We start from the raw sequence: 26,908 nt of genomic DNA on the forward strand, positions 1-26,908 counted from the left end.
CGACAGCCAGATTTCAATCCAATCATTGGTGTTTCTCGGAGAAGCGAGGCTGCTGCATTATTAATCCGCTGCATTTAGGGCTGATGCAGGTGAGCGAGCGCAGCTATCAAAGACAACACACCATTTACAGGGAGGTGATGGCTGCAGTGCACCCCTTTCACCTACATCACCGTCACCGCACTCTGTCTGCCTCCTCAACTCCACACGCACAAAATGTAATTTCAGAAACAATTTAGAAAGCGGAGGATAGATCAATGGTGCGTATTAGAAAAGACATTTCCCCATTAGAAAATCAGTCTTTGCAACTCAATTACAAGACAAGGTAAAATGCAAAGCAATTGAGGTGTATTGGTCTACAACTCACAGTCAAAGAGCAGAGGACGGGTGACAGAGGAGACACAAAGCACACTTCAGGTTTAAAGTCATTGTTGTTCTCTCTGTGCATTAACATCAACAAGGACAATAGAGGTTCTGGTCACGCCAGCGTTTTAAACTTTAAGCATCCGTAATTCCGTTAATAAGAAGCTGTCTGTGCCCAAGCCTGAACAGTTAGGGGCAAGCTGTTAACATCAGTAATACTGGAGGAAGGAACTCATCAATTCATGGAGTGTCTTTGTTCCCACTCCACAGGTGAGAAGCAGGAGGAAGGCTGAGGGGAGGTGTGTGTGTGTGTGTGTGTGTGTGTCTAACTTTCATCCAGGTCTACACAGCCCCTCAGATGAACTCATTAGCCCCCATCTGAAGGTTCATTAACTCACCTTTCCCATCTCTTTCTCTCTCACATCCTCACTTGTTTGAACTATTTTCCACTCTTCCCCCCTTTTCATCCAGTACGTCCTCTTTTCTTCAGCTTTTCTTTCAGCTTCTTCCTGCTGCTCTGCCATTGTTCTGTACTGTCGCTATCCCTCAAAAGGCAACCATAATCCTCTTAATAGTCACTTTATTATTGAATTTTTGGCCATGCATGTGTTTCAATATGAAAACAATTGACCTAGTTGCCTGCTGAGATGTGGGGAGTCTGCAACATTGCTATCTACAGTGGGTTTGGTAAGTCACAATGCAAAATGAAACCACCTCCTTCATATTCATTATGGCAGTTTGTTCACATGGTCGTAATGTGATCTGAGCTCACTGGACACAAGGCATGAAATAGAGACAAGATACGTTTTCCATCCAACCATCAGGTGAATTTTAACTTCTAACTGAACAAACAAGTCAGTCATTGTTCATTCCACAGAATGTCTCATTCTGCGCTTCTTCTAAAAGATGTCTTCATCGACAAAACAACTTCCCCGGTTCAAGTGGCGGTGAAAAACTTTTACACAATAATGAGAGCATTGTGTTGAATACAGCATCATATTTCAAGAGGATAACGTGGATGGAAACCCATCAATGGAGAGGAAAAGACATAAAACTGACACTCGCGGAGATGACAGATTAACTTCCCTGAGCGTGCGCCAAACAACGGAGACAGTCTTTAAACAGACTCACTTTTTAACTTCTCCTGCTCCGCACTGATTGGCTGACGTATAGCAACCAGTGTCTCCATAGTGACATGGAGGCAGTAGCTCGGCTGTGAGCCGGCGGACAATCAGCAGCCCCCTGAAATGCACCGCATCCACTGTGACAAAAGCAAAAAACACGTTGCACATTCTGGTCATGCGCACAAGCACATATATGTGCACATATGAGACAGACTGATATGCACATCTATACGCACACGTCTCAAAGCACTCTCCGCCCCTCCGACATCGCGCCCTAATAGCCGGGATATTGAGCAGTTGTCGTTTAATCTTAGAGGAGAAATGCAAGCTGAGAGAGGAAAAAAAAAAAAGATGCCACATCTCCCACAGCAATATCTCTGCACTGGCAATAAGTTCAGATTTCATTATACATTATGCAAGAGACAATCTTGGGCTCTAAATGAAATGAGCGTTACACCTCGATGGCTGTCTGACCCACAAGATTGGATGAAGGGAAGTTTGAAATTACCTGGACAAAAAAAAAGGCACATTATGGGTGCCTGGCTCATTGGTAAATTATTTTTTTTAAAGCACCCCTACATGTTTGGGTTTCAGACCAGCAGGAAACGCCGAGAAGCGGATTGGATTTCAGTGTATCCATGGAAACAGTCTTGAAAACAACGCGTCAATCCTCAGTTCTAAAAGGTTGCATCTGCATGATTGATACGAGAGGGGCGAGAGCACACGTGGCAAAAGACGATGAGCTTTTGAGAGCGACGTGCTGGTAAAATCTCCTCTTCAGTTTGTACATCAGCCGCAGACGAGGGCGACGATGCTGCGTTGCCCGTGGACGCTTGTTGTCTTCTGTTGTCTTGTTTCTGATTGTGAACAAGTGCTCCACGGCTCCTTCCCACAGCAATCATTCTGTATTTAAATCAACACAGGTGCCCTTAAGAAAACATTTCAACTTGGGGAGGGGGGGGGGGGGAGAAACAGCTATCCTGCTGCTTTCCTCACAGGAAGATGCTTGTTATACTTTTGGTTAGACATCCCTTGATTTCTATATTTATTATAATGTGGTGTAGCAGAGAAGAAGGGAAGGAAAACCAGTGTATTTCTTAAACTTGCTTCTATCCACATTTTTAAAGTGACGGGTGTGATTTTGATTATTCTCCTGCCTGGCGCCCCAACTCGTACTTAGAATATTTGAGTAACCTCCACTACAGTATGCACTTCAAAGTAGCAATCAAAGTCTCTTTAGTCCCTTTTTTTCACATCAAGCCAAAGGGAGCAGAGAAGATGTGCAGAAAGTGCTGCTTTGTTCCAGCCAAGCAGTGGAGACACAGAGCAGTTCATCTAACCGTTACCTCGTAAAATCCCTCATAAGGTGTTCTGTCTTCAAAATTGCTCTCACCGTTAATGTCACCACTCAACTCTCAATTGCCACCTCGCATGTCAGCACACCTATATTGAAACAAGTGTACTGACGTTTGTGAGTATATACAGTGTGGGATGTATGTGTGTGTGTGTGTGTGTGTGTGTGTGTGTGTGTGTGTGTGTGTGTGTGTGTGTGTGTGTGTGTGTGTGTGTGTGTGTGTGTGTGTGTGTGTGTGTGTGTGTATACATATCACATATATTCACCTCACACACCCTCCAGCCACTTCATCGCCTCTCATTTATGAACTGGCTTCCATTCACGGATCTGCAGAGGTCCAGTTCAGGCATTGATAGTGCTTAACGCCTTGTTCACGCATGACACGGACGCAAACGCTGCTGATGGCTGAATTCTCCTGCTGACTTCAGATGGATCACAAACACCAACATTAGATAACTTAACTCAAATGACACTACAATGTGTACGAGCACAGCTTGTCCAGATTTTTTTGTGTGTTTCCCAGCGAGAAGCAGAATAAGATGAGAAGCAGAACAGCCCACGGACGGCTTTTCTACCAAGCAATAGGAGGATCAGAAGTCAGAGTTTTGAGCTATATAGCGGAGCCAAAATCCTTGATGTGCACACTGCATAGCCCAATTTTGAAAAGCAGTAGCTCCATGTTGAACATTTCACGAGTTCAATCATGCCGTACGAGACATTCCATTAACACAAATGAGGCGTGAAAGAACCCGCACCTCCCCCCCCCCCCCCCCCCCCCCCCCCCCCCCCCCCTCCCCCTACATCCACCTGGATGTAATGCAATAATTAAGCCGGACCGTGACGCCCATCTAGCACCAGCGTTGTCTTTCCCAGAGCGATGGCTCCAATAAAGCCCTTATTAGTTTTGGCACCAGCCCAAACCCCCCGCTATTGGGCAAGCGCAGAAACAAGCTCCCTTCATCCACAGTAACAGTGGACTGACGGGGCTGAGAGGTTAGGAAAGTGACAGTAAAGGCCAACTAATGATGTTGAGCGGCAAGAGGCGAGGAAGCCAGGTCTCTTAGCAACAGTTCCGTCCTCTCCGCCTACACTGTGATACCGGCTGGAATAAACAGAGTTTGTTGTGTGTGTGTGTGAGTGTGTGTGTGTGTGTGTGTGTGTGTGTGTGTGTGTGTGTGTGTGTGTGTGTGTCTGCCTAACTGTAGCAGGTGTCATTATGGCACCACAAAAAGCTTGGCATGTCTTTTGGCATTTGGACCAAAAAAAAAAAGGCCTCTGTTTTGTGTGTGTGTGTGTTAGAGTTTGCCTTGTGTGTGGGCATATAATGAATTCAGCTGGAGAACAGTACGTTGACGAGATTTCAGATTGTAACTTTAACAGAGTGCATCGATCGCCAATCTGAGGCAGTTGTTCGGCCGTTAAATGAAATCTGTGTGTGATGGTGTGAGTGTGTGCACTGCATGCATAAAGTGAGTGCATGGTTTTGTGACCATACCGGATTAAATTCACTCTTTAATTCACACACTCTGGTTTAACCAAAACAACAGTATGTGCTAAAGTTAAAATATATATGCACGTATGAAAATGTTTATATTATTTGTTATTACATCACCAGTTTGTTTTCAGCCGCTCAGTCCAATTTGAACTTGATCCCAGAAAGTTTGACAGTGGTGTATGTGTGTGTGTGTGTGTGTGTGTGTGTGTGTGTGTGTGTGTGTGTGTGTGTGTGTGTGTGTGTGTGTGTGTGTGTGTGTGTGTGTGTGTGTGTGTGTGTGTGTGTGTGTGGGTGTGTGTGTGCATGCTTTTGATAATGGTGCTGTTTAGATCACACATCATGGCCTTCATATGTGTGGCTGTATGCACGCTCAGATGTTTATGCTCTGTGCACGAACACAATCAAATCTGATTCACTATGTCTGTGCTGGTGCCTCTGCACTGTCCTGTTCTGTGACATTGACAGTGTGGGAAATGTATTTCAGATACACATGCGAGTACATTGCACCCTCTTGAGTTCAGACGTAAGCACTTCTGTTTCCTTCCTGTGCAGCAAAGAGGGGGAAAGTTGATTTCACACAACACTGACAGTCCACCGCTGCTTGATTTATGCAAAGCTAATGAGAGACCGTTTGACTAATTCTTAATTTAGTTGCCATGACGTGAAAAAAAGAACCAACCGTAGAAACTAGCCAAACTCCATATGACGTGTTGTTTATAATCTTAGGGGGAAAAGGTCCCAAACATACTAAAACATACAGATGCTGTGGACCCTCCCTGCAGTATATCAAGTAACGACATTTGCTATTGAATACAAATGTATTATAGCATTAATAATAATTAGTTTCTTACCAGTAAAATAACTATTACCTTAAGTTAAGTCAATTTACTATGTATTAATGATGGTTATTATAATGTGTTCCGAAAATTTTAATTTAAATGTATGTCATCCAAGTGCTTGTCTTCGCTACAATTCTGACTAAACGGTACGGTCTCTGGCGACATCTGCCCTTAGAAAAGAGCACTGCGTGTTATAGTGCTCTGCTCTGTTTATGAGTTTGCAGAAGTATAAAAGTTAAAATACAATATAAAAGTTGAATAACATATTATGTGATTTGTGTATTACCGTTGCTGCATTTTTTTTCTTGTGAATTTAGTATAGATTAACGTTTCAACATCGTCCTCCATCAGTCATCATATTATTTCTTTTTTACAACGACCGTTCTAACTTCTGTTGTTCCTTTATGAGAAACTCACGACCCTTTATTAATGGCTGAATGATTAATAATCTGAATAATGAATATGAATGGCTCAACAGTCAGGGAAAGTTTTCACAACCATCCCCAAAGTTATTCTTAATTACTTTTACAGGATCTAGAAAGAATGATCAAATATTTTATTTAACATAAATAAAGCCATTGGTTACAATGTATAAACCAGTTTTAAAGGTTGACTTATTTGAAAGCGGCATTAAATTATATTTAGAGACATGACAGGAAACGTTTTGATTTAAATCATCACACAGCTGGCTAAGGTTATGTGGGAAACTTTTACTCAAACAGCACATTTTTAATCTTGTCTAAATTCAGAACCATGGTCAGCTCCAGTTCAGAACCAAGGTCAGCTCTAAAACTATAAGTCCCGGGTCAGAACCAAGACATGATGAGCCTGTATAGACATGTTATGTATAATCCTATTATCCGATCCTATATTATATTCATGTGATATGTTTATCATCTTAACCTATATATATATGAACCATATGGTTCTCTTAAGTCAAATAAAGGGGTTCTGTTTAATTGTTTAATTGACAATGCAGAAAAGAAACAAACAAACTATCAAATATAACAATGAAACATAGTTAGTGCTGCACACTGTTACCACATGTCATCAGCTTACCTAGACCAAGGTTTTGTGAGATACAAATGCAATATACCACACGAAGGGTTAAACATCGGTTCACTTATCTGGTGTAAAAGTTTTCATCCTTTTTTTTGTTAAACTGAAATTGAAAAATGTAAAGATGCTTGAAATCCTAAAGCTCTGAGCCTGTGGAGGGAAAGTTAAACGAGCTACAAAAACACGAAGGACTTCCGATCCTACATGACAATAAGATCTGACTGAATGTTTGACGCAAAACGCCAATATTGAACAGCTGCTAAAGAAAAACAACCAAATGAGCAATAAGACTATTTTAACATTACTTGCATCTGTTATACAATAGCTCAAAGGTTTCATAGTATATAAGAACCTTTTACAGTGACATCCTCGTGTTTCCTGCACATTGCTCTCTCTCTCTCTCTCTCTCTCTCTCTCTCTCTCTCTCTCTCTCTCTCTCTCTCTCTCGCGCTCACTTGACGCAGCGTCTCCACGCGTCTGCTGCTGCTGCTGCGCATCTCTGAGCGGAGCTCTGTCGAAGGAGCAGGAGACACACTGGTGACCGCGAGGAGCTCGTTTTACTAACGTGCATACGGTTAAATGAAGAGTGTTTGCGACGACGACAGGATCAATCCTCGCCCGGTTACAAGTAGCTGCTTCGAGCTGCGGTAGTTTAAAGCGACTTGTTTTTTGGGAGTTTGGTGTGATTTCGGTACACTTTCCACACTGCAGACGTTACCCCGAAAAAAAACAAATTGATGCTGTTGGATTAGTTTCTACAAACTGGCGACTACAGGGTAGAATTAACCATTAAAAGACCCCCATGTACTTCGGACCTGGTGTGTAGAGACTCACGTAGGCATAGCGCGTTTGTGCGGCTGATACACGAGTGAGGAAGGATTTAGTGAATTTGTGGAACTCCGTCGGCTCCTCTCGCTGGACAGATGATTTCAATGAAATAACAGACTTGCAGGATCGCACTCCAGACCGAAGCCCGACAACCTACTACACCTTCCTCTGCGTATAGCCGTCACCATCGTACAAAGGACTATGTTGATGAAGGAGTACCGCATCTGCATGCCTCTCACCGTGGAGGAGGTAGGTGAAGTTTTCTTGGGTGTCCTCGTGTTTTGCATCCCTCTCTTGTCTGCTGATTGGCTGCTCTACCATCACAAATGCGTGGCTAACAGCCGCAGGATCGCAGGTCTGCACGTTGTGTTTACTATCAAACCGTAATCTTGCAAAGTTGTCAGTGATGCGTTTGTCATTTTGCACCAAAGGACGCACTGAGCCCCTGGAACCGAGGTGCGGTCAGAGAGAGAGAAACCACCGGGTGGAGCTGCTGTTGTCTCTCGTTTAGCCTAAAAAGCTCTTCTGTGTTCAAGGGAAGTCATGCAGTTTAAGAGGGACTGTGTACACAGCTAGCAGCAGCAGAGGGAAGCGTGTTATTATTGGTAGTAATGGACAAATCGTGCATCTGTTTTCCTTAGAGTGTCTGGATTTTGATTGCATGCTTTGTAAGTGGTTATAAGTAATGTGTGTGGACGCGAATTGCTTTCTACTACTGTGTTCACAGCTATTATTCTGTCTCCTCTCCTCCAAACAACATTGTGTTTTTATCGGCTACATGGTCTTATAGTAACATTTGTGTCGTTGTACTCCTTATTTTTGAGTGCATGCACATTTTTTTAATGCAGGAATTGATGCATGCGTTCTACAGTCTCAGGGCTAAATGACTGAAATGCAGTTTTGAATGCACATTTCTGGTCGCCTTTCATCTGTAGAGACACTTTCACACACAGTGTTTCTGCTTGGAGACGGGTAGGGGTGAAGAACGGATGAGGGAGAGAAGCATCTGCTGGCTGAAGTTGCCCTCAGGTTACAGTGACACAGAAACGGCACCACGATCAAGGATTGCTGCTGTGTTTTGACATTTTACGACGCAAAATACAGTATTTTTCAAATGTTCAGTGCTCAACTGAGTTGTGACTGTACTTCTTAGGTTTCTGCTTTGTCCCGCCCCTGTCTCTACTTTTTAAATGTTTCCCGCCTGAACATAAACAGCAGATATTCCAGCAAGTGTTTTATTGAGATTAACTGCGACTGTGAGGTTTTACACACCATTTAACCCAGTTTATGATGTGACATGTTCCCACCTAAAGGGTGATTAAGTGTGGTTCAAAGAGTCACTACTGCGCCACCGTTAAATGTGTCTTAGTCAGCTCTGCTGTGTGTGGAGATACAATCATTCACTGCAGCCAAGCCAAGCTCATTGTTGTGTTCTTAGATTGGGTGAGGATGAAATCTGTACCTTTTTTTTTTTTTAATCACAGTCTTGAACAGCCTCTCCTGAAGTCTATCGATCCTGCCCCTGATCTCTGTTTGTCCCACTTCGTTTCTGTGAGTTTCATGTTTATAATTACCAGGATGCCGCTTTATCACAACGCGTCCTAAGGCCGACTGGCTCTTCTTCTTTTGCTTCGCCCCAATGGTGATGGAAGACACCGGTGTCCTCTGTGGCCAGCTAAAGGCTTTCACATCTGCTGTGATAATTATGGGGTTCAACTTAATCTATTGATCCGTCATGGACTTGACAAATGAACATTTGTAATCTATTCATTGTTGCAACATGCAAGCACGCGCCCACACATACAAAGACACATAAATCATAGTCATTACCAGTTGTGATGTCATCTTGACATGCAAATTTCTGCCATGGGCTTCTATGAAAATTGGATGCATGATAAAAACACATCTTCATCTCACAGAGTCAGTATACCGGATTTATGATGAGTAATGAGTAATCCATTTAGTGCCTTGGTGTCCTGGTTATATTGTATGCATTGCTGACACATCATACGAGTCACGAATCAGAATCTCCTTGAATGCCATTGCAGCACGAGGGAAACGGGCTCCTCTTTAGTGCCCAGTTGAATAAACTACCTCAAGTTTCAAACGCAAGTTTGTCATTTTTGCAAAATATTTCCCGAAGCTCAGGTTGAGTACTTGCTGTTTGGTTTTCGACAAAGGCTTTCATGGTTACTGTCACAATACAGCACGTGCAGCAGTCTATGTGCGCTTCAGTTGCCATGGGTAAGCTTCACTCACATCATCATCCTTTAAGTGCTAAGTGGAAGGCTCAGGGTAGTACTTCTTGAAGAGGTGAATCCTCCTGATGTTGCAGAGCAGGAATCTGCAGGAGCGTGTAACCGATGAGATGTTTGCTGAGAACGACAGTTGGTCGTCCAGAGCTCACACCCGGATTCTGACAACACCAGCCGGGTGTCATCGGCATAACAATGGTACGAGAAGTCATGCGAGTGAATAACAGAACCCAGAGGTGTTGTGTAGAGTGGAAGTTTGGCTATAGCTTCCAACAAAGTTGCTAGTCCAAACACGAATGTTACATTGTTGACAGTAACTATAACAGCTGTTCAGTTGGTTTTCCCTGTCTGGAAAAATCACCACAAATTCAGCCATTGTGTTGACTTTTAAGAGACTGATATGGGTCTCTTCAAATTGTCTTTGGAAAGTGGCTACTAAGGCTGTTCTAGCAAAGCTTAAAGGATTACTCAAGTAACTCAGGCTAAACACTTGGAGATCAAATGGCTTCTCTTTCAACATCCTAAGAAATCATGATGGTGACTATATCTATATAACTCATCTTTTCTAAGGCATCCTGAGATGAAAATGAGGCAATCTTCGCCTGAGAGGTTTCATGCAACCGGGAATAGATAAATACGAGTCTGGACAGGTTTGTTGCACACACAGATCAAGAATTTCATTACCGACAATCTACACGTCTTCAGGAGGTGATTACATTATTGCACTGCTGGGAAAACTAAATTGGAGACGCCGTCATGATGATCTCTTCATGGTTGTAATGCAGCTCAGTTGACTATTACAAAAACATGTAACTAAAAAATAGCTGCAGTACTCTCTTCTTTAATGCCAACAATATGTAAGGATCGGAGTATTTGTTTCTGTTCATTTTGTGCATAAGTTAGTGAGACTTATAACTCTATAATGTTACATTCATACTAACTATGAATACTATTTGTTAAACATATGACAGTTTATTTGGGGGATTTGATTGTCACAATCGCTTTTAATAGGACGAGAGAGGCCAGAGTAACGTATACACAAACCCACACGCTGACATTCTTCCTGATCGTGGAGTCATGTTGTCGCCACAGAAAGAAAAGTTGTGTTGGATGTCTTTATTAGTCTGGAACCGACAACTTAAGAAGTAAAAAATAAAAAGGATGAAATATGTGTTAGTCCCGCAGAAATGTAATTAAACAGGGACTTCAATCAACAATGACTGAACAGATGTGCAAGGCTTTCTCTCTAAATGATCTCTGAATTATTTTGCGCTGATGGCACTAAGCCGTGGAACGTGCTTAGGAGACAGAAACTTGTTTCGATTGAGGTGACATCAGCCAGTCAGTGTGAGTTCAGTCTCTGGGGGGGGGGGGGGGGGGGGGGGGGGTTCCCATATGTTTGTTTGTGTCGCCGCACACTGAGACGCCAGGCTCACACCCAAGATCTTTACGTCCCCAGAGTGGAGACTCTGTGCTCGGACTAGCGAGAAGCCTGTTACTTAGACCTGGCTCTCTCACACCAGATGGAGAGAAAGATGCTCACCAAGACGATCTGCCAGTTGTCAGAGAGTCTGTCTAATTCAGAACGATTTTGTTTTGGCCTCTGGAATTGTTATTGAGCATCTGGACTTTATTTATTTATTTTTCTGCATGACTGGGCCTTTTAATAGGTTTATAGTGCTTATTATACTGCCAGGACTACTTAGAATATATATTAAAAAAACATTTTAATGTCAATATGTATATACTTAAGACTTTAATTACTATACGGTACGCTTACCCCCCACAAAAAACCTTATACAATATATTAATCACACATTTTATCAGCATAAAACAGTTGCAGAATAAGCCATTTTTTGTGCACACTGCAACGTAGTGAAAGAACAACAACTTAAAAAGAAATAAGTTAGATATGCCAACAACTTTAACATTGCTTCCTTTTCAAAAATCCTTTTTAAAATATAAGTATGAACACTATAATTTAAATTAAAGTTAATAGGAATCAGCTATTCACTGGTGTGGCGATATATACGAACAATTCATATTGTTGAGGAAATTAAACCCGGTATATCTGATGAATGGACATACAGGCAAATCTCACATACAGCTACGAACGATTCCTTCTCACATTCATTTTTCAGACTACACTGAGCAGAGTTTTCTCTGCCTCATAAATCACCGTGCCGTTACTTCTGCAATTAATTACCCATTCGCTGGCTAAAGAACTGAGAGTGTCTGTTCTGCACCTGAGCAGCAGTTGAATTACTCTCGCCGCTTCCTTGATCAGATCCTGAGTAATGAGCTTTGGAGAATGCTCTGATAAAAGACAGGGGAAGTGTCTGCTCGCCATCATTGCTTAATAAAGGCAGTAAATTAGCCCCCTAAGTCATTAAAATGGAGCTTAATTACACTTTAAATCAGTGCTAGTGTTTAAACTACTACTACTATCAACAGAGGCATCAGTCCAGACCCATCATAGTTCATTCACTGCTTTCACTGTATGCTCCAACATCTGCTCAGCTGATATGCTGTACTGGTGTGGAGTACATTTTCATCTTTTTTAAAGTGGCATGTGTGGATTTAAACATGAAATCAATGAAAGATAATGCACGACAAGAATACAATGGAGTGGTCCTCTGCCCCGTCTTTGCTGAATCCTGCTGTAGTTTGCTTTTATGTTTTTCCAATGTTACGTTGTTTTCGTTGCGTCCTCTGTTGGACCGTGCAGTGGTCTGCACTCAGTGCCTGCAGTTCACGTACGTCTTCAACAGTCGATTCTATATTGCTTTGTTATGTTCTACCTCAGGTTGTAACTGACGGTGATCAGTCAGTTGGGTTATTTATCCGCATACCGTTTCTTAAATTGCTTCCATTTGCCTGACTTCTATCCAGCTGCCAGCCTGCCGGCTCACAGGACAGCGCTGAATGAGAACCCGCTGGGGGGATAATTGAAACCCTGGTGGTATTTTCGAGGTTGCGCTCACAAGCCTTGTCTCGAGATTATGGCTTCGCTATTACAGCTAATTTTCTGCTCTTCTCCAGCTGAGCTCTTCTCTTTCTGAGTCAGACTGTTGCTGTTGTCTGTGCAATACTTTATTTTGGGATCCAGCAACATTGGCTTTACGTTTATCAGTGCATTACATTGTGGTCGGCTTGGCTCATCTTTTGGCGAACAATGGGCAGACGATTAATGCGATATGTTTCGTATCCAGCCTCCTACATAATCATGTTAGTGTGCTTCGTCATTCTGCGTGTGTTTGTTATGAGTTTGGGGACTGGGGGGGGGGGGGATTCAGATTTTGGTGCACTGGATTAGTGACGCAGTGGCAAATCTGCACAGAGATGATATACAACAGAGAGAGAGAGTCAAGTATATACTTCTATGTCTTGATCTCTGCTTTGATTGTATCTTTAGTCGCTTCTTTCTCTTCACATTTTAACCACACATTATTTACTCTACAGATTCCAAGGTTGTAATACGAAAGAGTAAACGCTGCGGCTTTAAAGGGCAATAACTTGGCAAGCTTCATTTGGCCTGTAAATGGATTGTATGAGTGTGTAATGCCGTCTAGTGAAAAACTGTAGCACTCTGTTTTTTTCTTGACCACCAGCAAGTAAAAGACCTTTTTGTCTGTTAGTTGGATGGTTCCAAAAATGGTCCCAAAGACATCAGATATATCACCTGAAGATGGTGATGTGGTGATCCAGTGGTCTAAAAAGCATAGCATGTAGTTCCGACCCTTGTGGTTGGAGTCTGGCTTTGGAACTCTTGTGTGACATTCTCCTGTCATGTTTTTTTGCATTTTTCTCTGTTTTCTCCAAATTTGTAATGCCCACTTCCCCTTAAATTGAGGTCCATGTCACTGCCTGCTCTGCTGTTGGGCTGGGGAGGGTGTGTAGACGGACATGCACAACCTCCGTGATGCAAAGTTTTGCCAGCTGCTTGTTTTTACTTGCCTGCAAGGGGCCACGTAGGACGAAGTATTGCACAGAAGGCTTCCCAGACCCGGCCTCCTTGTAGGTCCCCCGAATCAAGAGACACTTCTAGTGTGTATCTTGTTATTTATATTTATTTTCAGATTACTAAGAAGGCGTGGCAGGGTTACATACTAAAACAGACAAACTGGCAAAAATGGCCCGTCTGCAATGGCTACGTAGCAACATTATTGATCTGGTAAACATGTAGGGCCAGCAGATTTCTATTTATAGCAGAGCGCTAAGGACTAAATTAAGAGCAGTTAATGTGCAAGAACAGTTGGTCAAGTGACTGGAGGTTGTGAGAACCAGGCTGGCTAGTGGACCGGTGTGGGGGGAGCCTTTGATATTGGCTGGATCACAGTAGACCTAGTGCGTTCATTCATTTCAGGCACAGAGTCGATGAAGGACAGACAAAAAGACAGAGGTGAGCTGGGAAGAATAACAGCCAAACACACACACACACACACACACACACACACAGTGTCAACTCGTTACACTCATAGACTGTGTATAAGAAGTGGACGTAGTCATCGTGACTTCACCCATCGGTTTGTGGACTGCCGCTTTGAAGCCTCGAGTGTGATTTCGCTGTTGCCATCTTGGATTACGGCCTTCGTATTTGACAATGGCGATTAAAAATTGTAATCGTTGCCCAGCATTAATATATATACTAAATATATGCGCATATTTTTGTTAATGCACTTGTATCTCATTTATCGTCCGATTCGCAAGTTCAGGTTTGGTGACTACACTGGTGTGAAAAATATATGATTTTTTGTGTGTACAGGCTGCACTTCCTCCAGTTTAATGGGAAGCTGTCATCATTCACCTTATCACAACAGGAAGCTCTCAATCGCCTGTCTCTCCATTTCTCCCTTGTACCCCAGCTCTCCTCCTCCTCTCCTCCTCAACCTTACTTACTGTCAACATTCTGTCTAAACAAGGAGAAACAATGGCGACTGGGAATAGAAGCTGTGCTGACACATTGTGAATGTGTCGGTAGAGTTATGGGGCAGGTGGTAGGAGAGATGCTGTGTGAGAAGGGCACCAGCTGGGCACGCCACACTATAATGTGATCACAATGTATCAGGACGCATTGGCGGTGGATTGTTTATGTGATCAGAATCATTGTATGATAATGGGGAGTGACGTGCATCAGTCCTTTGCTGTTTTTTGTTTTTTAAATGGCACTGATTCCCCCAAAGCGGTTGCTACAGAACATCCATCTAAACAAGAAAGTCTCATCTTCAGCCTTCAATCTTGTGTTAAAATGGGAAACAAATCTGCCAACTTTTCAAACAGAAATTCTGCGTCTGCTTACATGGACGTAAACATTGCTTGACAACCTACGCAAAGAAGCACCTTATTGAAAACCGTGAATTGCAAAGGCTCACAGAGGGTCAGACGATTGGGAGTGCACTTGAGCGTAGCACTACAACAAGTGCCCTTCTAACAAAGGATAGGAAAATAAACAACTCTTCAAGGCACTTAATCATTACCCATCCTGCCATTGTCGAGTCCTTTTATGTTGATGAATCCATATTCCATCACGTTTGTTTCACAGACGTTACGCTGTCACCGGGGTGAAATTGATTTCCTGGGTTCTTTGTTTTCTCTGAGTGACAGTTTGCTGAACATGAGAGTGCTCCCCTTGCTGACGCATACGTTATAACCCCGATCCGTACAAGTAACGCACATGAATGTGTCCGAATGGCACCTGATTCTTTGAAAGGGTTCAGCCTTTAAAGGAGAAGTTCACTCCAACTCCACTGGCACCCAATCATCTCCCAACCCGGTCATTACCGAAACACAATTACAGTAACGTGAAATGTAAAACTGTACCTGCACGCGCTATTAACCTTCTCACGAGTGGCTCTTAGAGCCAAAGGGCTGCTTCACAATCAAACAGCCCTGTTTTTTTACCATGAAACACATCCATGCTAATGCAGGTCCACACCCTTCTACCGTATGTGGGTGTATTCATGTGTGCGCAGATACACAGTGTGCATGCTATAGCAGGTACAAGTGTCCCTGGTTACTATAGGAACATCAGCAGCTCACAACTGATTAAAAATCTCTTTGATGATGAAGTGGCCTTTTGTGTGCAGTAAGTGAGCACATGCGTATAAAGGTTGGCGTGTGTGTGTGTGTGTGTGTGTGTTGACCCACACAGCCAACTGTTTTCCCTGAGACACAGAAGAAGAGAGTTTTACTAAAGGGCACACAATTAATACAATTAATAATTGTCTCCTCACATTAAGTTATTTTAGTTACATTTTCACACACCTTTTAATGCTTTTTACTGTGTTTTGAAAACTCTAATAATCTGGTGAACAGCTTTCGTAACTGGCTCAGTGACTACGTCGATAGAGAGTTCAGCACTTCAACATGACGATGGAACCAGTAGGTGCGTGATGCATGTACATCATATATACTGTACTCGATTGATTTGGCTGGCAAAATACATACACAAATGAAGATTGTGAAGACCACCTGTTTCTAAAGCATTTAAAAGCGAATTGGCCTTCTTTCCCTCGACATGTAAATAGTGCTTTTATCAGTTAACTATTTGTCACAGTCACATGATCTCCTGTTACCTGCCTGTTTCTTTTACTTCTAGTTGTAAGATACCTTTCTCATTAAACATTGTGTAATCTACCTGCTGCCTCCTCAACTTTCATCTGCATTTGGGTCCAAAAAATGATACCTGAGATTATGACTAACCAAGCAACAAATGAACAATTCTATTCAACAAAATTAAATGATTACAATTGAAATATGAACAAACCATTTTCTACAATCAAGCTCAGTTGACTTGCTGTAACTCAGCCTGAACTCAAACTTTCCTCCTGGTCTTCATGGACTTAAAATGGGTGCTCGCCTCTCAAATTCATCAAGGAAGATTGCAGCAGAGGTCATTTTTATTAGTTTCTGCTTTTTTTTTTTTGCCTCGGACAGATGACTTCTCATTGCCGTTTTAATTTAGTTCTGATACTGAACCTGTGCTCTGCTGCAACAATTAGCACGTTATCCAACGTTTTGAAGACGGGGTGAGTGCGATGTTGATGTAGCGATGAGCTCAGCAGGTCGTGTTCCTCCATTTCGTTCTGGAGTTAATTTAGCTGTCTTTGAAAAGGATCATTTTTGTAAAATGTTTATACATTATTTAGAAATCTCACTTGAGTGTCAAATATCTGTTAGAAACATTCACACAAGGACAACATTTCCATCAAGATGACCTGAGCTTGTTTTTTTTTCTTCCAAGCGTAATCAAGACTTTCTTTGACTTATTTCATGAAGGCAAGCACACAAACAAAGAGTTTTTTGAGGTATTGAAGCTTTTACATGACACTTTTTTTTTTTTCAAACCACCCACTCAAACGGAATAATAACCCTCTCATCTTGTGGGACATGATTACGCCATTCTCCAACACTTTCTGTCAAGATATCTTTTCTTTTGTATTTGTTCCTGCCTGGTTTCTCTGACTCAGCTACTAGTGTGATTGGTGCAGGTGGCCAGCAGCATGGATCCTTTTCTCTCTGCTAGCAGACCCGAGGGATCTGGAGCTATTCTCTGTTCTCCAAACTGCTTTGTAATTGCGGTGTTGTGACTTGCAGCCGTGGCTCCCCATTCTCGTGAACGCTATATCTCAGGAACGCCCGGAAGGAATTCTTACAAATTTTGGCACAAAAGTCCACCTGGACTCGAGGATGAACTGATTCAATTTTGGTGGTCAATGTCACTGTGACCTCAACATGATATCTCAGGAACACCTTGTGCAATTTTCTTCAAATTTGGCACAAAGTTTGAATTTATAAGAATTTGGTAGTGAAAGGTCACACCGACATCACGAAACACCTTTTTTTTTTTGCCACAACTGAAGAATCGATATGCTAGTTATGACATTTTCACACAGATGCCTCCACCATCCATGACTGCTTGGTGGAGGCATATAAGCGCAAGTCGGTAACTCTAGTTTTTGTTATTTTTGCTCATTGCAAAATGATATTTGCCTCAATGTTCACGTATCGCTCTAAACAAACACAAACATCGGTCTGTGCTTATAAGGTGAAGTTACGTGTGTACTGCAAATGCATTCACACGCAATTGCTTTGTATTAAAACACATTTCACTAACAAGGACCACGCCAATAACAATATGAGTTTTGAGAGGTTTATTGCATGATGGAGGAAGCGGAAAAGGTCAAGGGAGAGGGATGAAGGGTAGGGATAGAGGGATTGAGGGATGTAGGGTAGAGATAGAGGGATGAAGGGATATAGGGTAGAGATAGGGGTAGAGGGATGAAGGGGTCGGGTGATATTTAGAGTTCAGGGATACACACCCTGAGTTTTAGTAATACGTACTGTAAACTCTTCTCTTCTCCTCCCCACTTCACTTTAGTGGACTCAACCTTGTGAAACGTTTGTTTGTTGGGGTGTGGCTTTACTGCTTGTGCATAGAGGCCACTGGACAGGGTATATCAGAAAGCACACATATACTGTATGTTGATATGTTAGCCGCCACAATAGCTAAAACTGAATAAAATGCCGTATGTGTAAAGATGCACTGATTTGCCTTCATTGCCATTTGTCAACTTTCTGAACTGTAGGGGCACAGTCACAAAATTAGGAAAGTTTTTGCATGAAATGAAAGCCCCTTATTCGAACCACTGGAGCAAACTTACCACAAAGCACAGAGCCAGGTTTTTTTTCTTGCTGTAGCTGGCTCGACAAAGACCCAATCAGAGATAACCGGTACATTTACTACCCTCTACTTATTATCTGCTCCGTACTGAATGTACTGTACCTGTGGGAAATTACAGCACTGCCGTCTTACTTGGTTGCAAGTCATAAGATTGTCCTGTTCCTGTCAATTCAAACTGCATCCCTATCTGGTTGTATACAAATGTGAGTACATACATAAGCTAATTAGCTTAGTCATACAAAATTTGAATAAAGTGTACGCATACCAAAAACAGTGTTGTTGCGCAACCAGAAATCCTTGATTGTTATAACACTACAGTACCTTCCTTTTTCTAAGCAGAGTGAACTGCAATAATAAAGTGAGTATGTTTTGTCATATTATTTTATTGTGTTTCTTCAAAAAGGAGTATCCACTGCTTCTGCTGCCTTGAACCAAGCCTCCTAAACAACACTATTTGACTGAGTTGATAAAAAATAACACTGCTTATTCCAATTCAGATTTTTCCACACCTCACAGTTTCTTTCATGCGACACTTTCTCAGCTTATCCCTCACCCTGTTTTCCCCAAGATCAGAAAAACCTAACATTTGCAAATATATTGGCTCTACAACCAGCTTCTGTTTTCCCCACAGCACTCACACAAGACTGCCCTGTGCTCAGTCCTAAGCCTCCCTGCCCTTAAAGACCCTCTTACTGCCGATGTCATCAATAATGTACGTAAAGCTCGTAGCAACTAATGTAAATGGTTGGCGCAGCAAATAAACACAGATGAGTTTATAATTAAAATTGATTTTAGGCATTTATCAGGACACCTGCTCTGGTCGTGTTTTCAACAGCTGCCGTCGCAACGAGCCACCACGGACACACGTCATACTGAGAGTACCAAGTTAACGCGGTCACGGCAGTCTATGGCTCCAAGCTGTTAAAAAATGTTTGTGTTTGTAGCGCCCATTTTAAAACTAAATAAGCGTACAAATCAGAGTCTATATGTCATGGTGTTTGACGTTCTGTACATGACCAGAGATAATGTAGATGAATGCATCTAGTGGCTTGTATGCTCGTAATGTCTGGCTGGTATATCGTTACACGCTAAGTTTCTCCACCAAATACATGTATATATCTTGCCACTTGTTAATGTATTTTATCCACTCACTAATAGTATTGTATCCAAGACCAAACCAAGAGAACGCTCATGGTCAATCCTTTTCTCTCTCATTCCTTCTCCCTTGCTCTACTTTTCGCGCTCACTTTTTCTTCTCTCTTTCCGTCTCAAAAGTGCTTTCAAGAGATACACTGTGCTCTCTCTCTCTCTCTCTCTCTCTCTCTCTCTCTCTCTCTCTCTCTCTCTATACATAATAAATTAGATGGTTTTCCCCAAGCAACTTGAAATTCAAGTTGTACCAAAACACGGAGTGGAACAGAGAGGACAAAAGGCTTATCTAACTTGAAGGGAGAGTTGTTTATCAACCAACTGAGCGAGGCCTGGGAGTAAAATCACCTGCTTCTTGCTCAAGGCTCAAGAGGTATTGAGAAAAGATAATGCAGGTAGAGTAAATTACTCTTGAGTTGCAGTCAGCTGCACATCAAACAGCTCCAGAGTGAGTTGAAACAGTGTTTCAGAGTTTGGGTGTGTGCCCACGTATGCATGTTATGTTTGTGACACAAATGACACTAAAATCTGCGCTGCTACTAACGTGTGTCACACCTCAGCATCCACCGCGGCTTATTCTTTGTTCTCCACGGGGGGTTTGATTGATCTCTCCCTGCTCCTGCTTTTTACTGACTGTGAATTAAGCTCTGCAGGGAGTGAGATTAAACACATCCTGGGGTGGCATAGTGAAATCTCTAATTTACATTTGATCTCAGTTTAATGTTTGATGTGTTGTTGCAGTCACCTGAACATAGTGTGTGTACTAAAACTCACATAGTCTAATCTGATTGGTTCAGTTTTGTCTCATAGTCGTTTTGTTTTTTTTGCTCATTAATTCTGCTGTTTAAGCTAGAAAAATGGCAAAAACATTAAAAAAAAGATTGGCCTTGGTACATGTGACTATCTTTTAGCTGTGTCTCAGAACAATGGAGAACACTGTTTGTTTTGTGTTGACAGTGTGTGTATGTGTGGTCCATCGTACTAAAACGAAGCCAAGGACATCAATAAACAGACTTGTATGAAGAAATTAACTTAATCCAACAGCACCAATTGGCCGTGAACCAAAATTGGTTGAATTGTGACTCACTATTCTTTATCGCTGCTCTTTCTCTGACTGTTCTCTCTTATTAGCTCACGTTGTGTCACCATAGGCTCTTCAGAGTCTCTGGGGTAAGAGAATCTCACCCTTTTCTCACGCAAAGATTGAGCCCATCTTTCAGGCTCCATCTCACCAGTAACACTCCCTGCACTTTATGATTGTAGTATGTCAAGTGAACCAGCATCACAGTGTGTCAGCAGTCAAACATCAAACACCCGATGCCAGAAAAGGCACTTGATCTCCTGCTGGTTTTTGATTGAACATGCACATCTAAGGATCACAAGTCTTGAGGCATGCTGGTGGCTCTTTGAGACTATAGTTAGGCACAGCGGTGCGTTGAGCTAAATGCTATTATCAGAATGCTAAAACGTTTACAAGGAGCATGCTAACATGCTGATGTTTAGCAGGTATAATGTTTACCATGTTCACCAGCTTAGCTTAGCGTGCTTGCATGCTAATTAGTGTGAAACCAAAGTACAGCTGAGGATGGTGTGGATGTCATAATTTCGGATCAATTATGGCAATCGATGCATAGATATTTAACCACATAAGTCGCCCCAGAATAAAAGTCAGAGGATCACCAAAGTTATTAGGATTAATCTGAGAACCAAGTGTTGGTTCAAATTCTTCTATTAGATGACATCCGACGTATATGAATGCATATAAATGTAAATTGCATGTAAATACACGCATTATGATCTGATAATACTTCATTTTGTTTTTATGCAGGCGTTTGAATTGCATCGAGTCCTTAAAAGCTACACGGTTGGATACTGCTGTCACTGCCAGCCCAGTCGAGGCCTAATGTGATGTTGGTTCTGAAATATTGTCAAAGGTAATATCGTAGGGCTTGAACTAAGGAGTTGCGTTCTGGTAAAAGGGGTGAAATGCTTTCATCCACTCGTATCAGAAGAATGGCTGACGTAATGATGCTCTCCACCCTGCATGGAGACAAGAGGGGAAAGACAGGGAGGGGAGGAAAGAGTTAGTACTGCGAAGCAAAAAGATGTTTGGCAAGCTTGAAGGAGAAAGTGACATGCATCATATAAAAGGGATGAGGAACAGGAGTAGTGGGCAGGGCAAGAGGGAAACAGCTGCCCTCAGTCAAGTCCTGTCATGTAATACCGCCAACAGTCTGTCAGTCTCTTGAACACCTTGCGCTCTGAAGCACTGCTCTCTTTTTCCTTGTCGCCATCTTCACCTCTCTCTGCCAATCTACCTCAATCCAATCCTCTCCTCACCCTTTTTCTCTCTCTCTCTCTCCCTCCCTCCTGGTTACATGTATGCATATGAGCACATCTCTTCGGTAGGCTACCCAGTGTGCTGCCAGGCGGGGAGTAAAGATGAAGCGTAGTGGTGTGATCCGGAGTGAGTGATCTCGACGTTACGTAATGTTTGGTTCAGTGACCTCAGACACTGCAGAGATGCAGGATGAGAAGACGGGTGGAGATGGATGCAGCGATCAGTATTAATAAATGATGCTTCTCCACACGTCTTTGACATGGTTTATGTGATGCAGTCTTTTGCTCCTGGCAAGTGGCTTTAAGAAGACCTCGCTGTGCGGATCAGGGCTGTTGCCGTTTCCACTTCAGTCCATTCATTACAGCAGTCGGACACTACATGTTCTTTGTTGCCACAACTAAAGTGAAAGTGCATTTCACCCAGTGATACAAATTCAATTCAATCCCCCTCTATTGTAGTGAGGCGTAGGCAGAAAATCTCAAACCAATATCTGTACAGAATTCTGATATTGTTGCTGTGCGTCAACCATGTGGTAGTTTTACAGGATATGTTATGTTGGGAAATGCTTGTAGGTCATCTAATGGGTGATTTTATGACGCTACAACAGACGTTTATATTTTATACGCCCTCCTTAAAGAAGCACAAAATATAACTGCTGTATAGGGCGGTATGTGGTCTACTCCATCTTTGTTATACATGACTACAGAAGAAGTTCTGCATGATGAATTCACTTGACTCTCCTCAAAATGCAAAAGGTGTACTCTGGTAGAATCTGAACTTCCTCGTCCTGACACTCAGTCATCTTGCTCTCAGACCTGTCACGCTCTATTGCTCTTGCGTGCTGCTCTGACTGACTGAGTTCTTGAGTAAGGCAATGAAATTAGGAAACGACAACGTGTGTCACGACATACACTCGTGTTTTGGCTACACACACACACACACACGGCTGAGCCTGCTGCTGTCTTTGGCATCCTCTTATACTGCCTATGTGACCCGCAGTGCTATGGCTTGTGGATTCATCAAACCTTTACAGGGAGTCAATGCTCACCTTCACATTCTGCTGAATCAGCGTGAATGGAGCAAATACAGTCAGTCATATGCACTCGCTCTCAACAGCATGCCCTGGTTTCTGCTGAAACAGCAGTGTGTGTGTGTGTGTGTGTGTGTGTGTGTGTGTGTGTTCAGTAAAGTATTCAGGTTAGATTTGTAGTCGTGGGTGGGAGTTGTGTCCTCGTTAGTACAAGCGCATGTGTGTGTGTGTGTGTGTGCCTCTTTCTCTGACTGACTGATTGCTTTGATTAAGTTCAGCTGGTGACATTAGCAGTGTGTTATGTGTGTGTTTAGCATTAGCAGCGCCACGGGAGTACTTCGACCAAGCTGAAACATAAGTTCTGTACCTTAACATGCTCAGCGGGCTTTCCTTTGTATCTCTGTTGTCTGTTTTCAAATTGAGTATATTCATGATGGTTCAGATAATTAAAAGATGTGATTGTATTAGTCTTGGTCCGTTATGGGGAAGCAACCTTCCTCTCCTGACACAGAGGAGACTGGTTGTTGTTGGCAGGAAGGTGGATGTTCTATTTTTTTAATTCATAGTCTGCTACATTGTTCCAAGTATTGAAATATGGGTGTTCTCATGTGGTTTGATAAATTAGGATCAACCTTTGCCAACGCAAACAAATATGGTGCACAGATATACATATAAAGACCCCTCTTCTCACAGCAGATACCAGAATAATTCATCCACCATATGGGCAGATGAGATAATACCACAAGGATGGCTTTCACAAACGTTTATCTGCGAAGCAACAGAGGGAATACAACTTCATAAATAAAGCTGTTAAAAGATACCGTAGGGCTTGGTGATATGGCCTAAAATGAATGAAAACTCTTCTTTGTTTCACATCACACCCGATTTAATAAAGACAAAGGAAGTATTCACTTTCACTAAACTTTATTTATTATTTAATAAATAACCGTCTAGATTATCCAAGTGTATCAGACTTGTTTTTCACTCGCTGGTTTTACGCATTAGATAGACTTTCATTTTAGTCTATTCAGATGTCTGCACCGGCTCTGCGTATGCTCACAGCCGTCTATTCAAGTCTATTTTTGATCACAATACCAGAGTAAACGTGAGGTTGATGCTCAGTAAAAAGGCATCGGAATAACTGTCTCTGGCTGCAGGTCGCTGATGATGCAGTCAGCTGTGTGTGTCGTTCCGTTAGCTGATAGCCAAACAATAAAAGTGGGCAAACTGATTTTTCCCATAGAAATACGAAAAAAGGTGTTTTGAAACAGTGTAAGTCAACACAACCACGAGAGGTCGTTGAACATCCGGTCATAATTGGACACCCACAATCTTATGCAGTTTGCTGCAGCAGAATGCGAGATTAGTCGTGGACAGACACAGGTGCACGGTCACACACACACACACACACATGCGAGCAACATGATTCTCCCGGATGTGATACACAATGTACTGTCTTGTACACGGTGCCTTTTTGGGAAGTCCACATTTGTATTAGTGCATAATGCTTTCTAGTTGCTGATCCCTGATAAAGTTATGTTGTGAACAATAAATCCGTGTTGAAGTTGACAGGAGCAGAGCTAACGTTGGCAGCACCAGCGCTAACAGCCGACGTACGGATGTACCATTCAGTTACATTAGGAGGCGCTCAGCTCTGTTCATTAAAATTATAACGTTCAAATGTAATCTTGTAGTTTTTGGAGAGAAACTTGAATATACACAGTTGTTTGAAGGAGATGTTTTCACTGCAATATAAAATTGATATTCGAGAAATAATTAGTACATGTTTAACTTCTTAACACTAGTTTATATATATAGTTTAGATATATAAATAAAACAGCTAATTCCAATATTTTTTTGCAATAAAAACACAATATATTTTGGTGTGTTTTTAATCCACGATAGATGACGATAACAAAGTAAAAGGATTACATTTAGAACTTTTTCGATCCGTGACTGAAAACCATGATACAAGCCGAACCGTGAGTTTTATGATCCGTTGCCCCCCTACACACAACCCTAAAGGGGACATCAAACTGCAGAAGCCATTTGTCTGAACAGGAGCACAGCGCTTAAAGCAGTAATTACTCTGTCTCTGGTTGAATTTTAATTACATATATGCATTGTGCCCAGTATTGTCTTATATGCAGAAGTGTGGGTGTATGTGTGTGTGTGGGGGTTTTTTTGTGTGCGTTTGTGTGTGTGTGTGTGTGTGTGTGCGCGCGCGCTCGTGTGTGTGCATTCTGTCAGGAGTCTTATCTTACACTCACACTAACACACTCCTTGGCTGCAGCACAATAACAGCTCCCCACCACCTGCTGTTGTGTTAAAACAGAGAGGCAGTATGCGACACAGTTTGATCACAGAATTGGTTCAGTGCTTTCGTCTTTAAATATTATTTTACTTTTCATACATGCCTATTAAACCACGGTGACTCGGTTGCATTTTTAGTTGTAACCAGCATGTTTCTTTAATGCACTGTAGTTTTTTTGTTATTGTTCTTTTAAGTTCACTGGGGAAAATTTCCAAAGATGGATAATGTGTTTCATTACTTCCTATGTGTTGGGGACTACATTTAAATGTAACCAGGACTTTGCTGCCATTACATTGAACTGATATTGTCATGTGATATTGTTACATTCATCTGCTTGTTAAAGTAAAAGTTTGACATTTCAGAAATTTGCTATTTGAGAGTAAAAGCACAGCGGGGCGCTTTGATATGTTCATGTTTGTTTTATACTTGTATGCAGTGAAGGAAGTGTGTTTGTGGCCGTCTCCGGTTTGGACCATTCTCACATTTGCCCTTTGAAGATGAGGCTACAGCCCTGAGCACAAAGACAGGAAACAGGGTAACAGCTAGCCTTGCTCTGTCCAAAGAAGGGCGGCAACTAACGATTAGTTTCATTGTTGATTAATCTGTTGATTAAAATTTCAGAAAATGGTGGAAACTGTTGATCAGTGTTTCCAAAAGCCCAAGATGACGTCCTCAAATGTCTCGTTAAAAGATATTCAGTTTACTGTCATGAAGGGGTAAAGAAACAAGAAAATATTTAGAATCAAGGAGCTGGAATCAGAGAATGTATTAATCTATTATCAAAATAGCTGGCGATTAATTTTAATAGTTGACAACTAATTGATTAATTGTTGCAGCTCTAGTCCAAATGAAGACTACATCTGTCTACCAGCACCTAACACACGCTTAACATTGTTTTTGTAAAATCCATACATAAACTACGGTGTAAAAAGGACAATTCCGTATTTAACGGTGGGTTATGTCTGAGACTATTTCTGGGCTTATGGCAGTAATAGTGAATTGTAATTTTTACTCCAGTTTTTGTATAAGATTAAACATATGAAATATAACCAACCCCTGTTTCCATTCGTTGTGCTGAGCTACGGTGACTGCTGGCTGTAGCTTCATATTTGACAGAAATGAAAACAGAGGAGTTTCACAAAGAGATTGAAAGGAAGGAAGAAGTGGGGCCAACATCAGGATGATATGTTTCTTGGGTCAGCTCATCCAGCCAGTCTCCCTCTGACAAATAAAATAATAACCAGAGTTAATTATACTGAGGACTGAGCGCTGAAAGTGACTGAACTGTACGTGGCTCTAACAGATGCAACATAATGAGGTACAGTTTGGTGGCAGAGAGTGAAAAGAGATGTTTACAAAAGGAAAGGTTGAAATTAGGCAGGGACATAGAGGAAGGGTGAGGATAAAAAAGAGAAGCAAGAAAGAAGGAAATAAAGAAAATTGACTGTGTATATAAATCTAATGACCGGTGGAAGAGCAAAGAACAGCACCCGAGCCTCCAATGAAGCATTTTTTCTCCTTGCCGTCAGCCCCAATGGCTCTACTTTCTTTAGGGATGAATAGAAAGAGATAAAAAAAAAAGATTATTCATGGCCACTCTAACCTGAGCAAGGGCCGCTTCTCCCTCCTAGTCATTAGAGCAAGATTTCCAAAGACAACAATGAAAGCAGCCTCTCACTCATCAGCAGCAGCCATCAGGTAGACGGCACACAAGGGGCTCAATACAATGGAAGGTAGGAAGAACATCAACACAGCTGGCGTGTTTACACAATATGTCTGAGCCCTGAATGAGCCATGGGAAACATGAAAGATGGTGCTTAATGTTAATGCGCTGTTGCTGGCCATCAGTGTGATCCGAGTGGCATTCAGAGGTCCCCTCGAGTGGTTACTCTGCCTTTAATGCTTTTTCGTCTCGCAGGGAGATTCATGTGTGCTGTTCACACTACTTCTCATCTTTGTTTTTGCCCAAAACGGGAATCTCTGGAAATGTAACGATTGATTTGTACGACGACCTCATCCTCCTTCTTCTTCTTCTTCTCTTAGCTGTCTGAAAGTCACGGACCTCCTCGCTCTCGAT

General features: G+C 42.1%; 1 protein-coding gene across 1 annotated transcript in view; it reads left to right on the forward strand.

Moving 5' to 3' along the window:
- Positions 1–7,260: 7,260 nt before the first annotated feature.
- pitpnc1a (phosphatidylinositol transfer protein cytoplasmic 1a) overlaps positions 7,261–26,908 on the forward strand; it is a gene marked incomplete at both ends in the record, with an annotated part of 34,215 nt that continues 14,567 nt past the window's right edge. The window contains one exon of the mRNA XM_079177109.1: positions 7,261–7,308. Coding sequence (XP_079033235.1) covers positions 7,261–7,308 — 48 coding nt within the window. The remainder of the gene's footprint in view (positions 7,309–26,908) is intronic.

This window comes from Pholis gunnellus (assembly GCF_910591455.1).
Source record: "Pholis gunnellus genome assembly, chromosome: 17".
NCBI classification, from domain to species: Eukaryota; Metazoa; Chordata; class Actinopteri; order Perciformes; family Pholidae; genus Pholis; species Pholis gunnellus.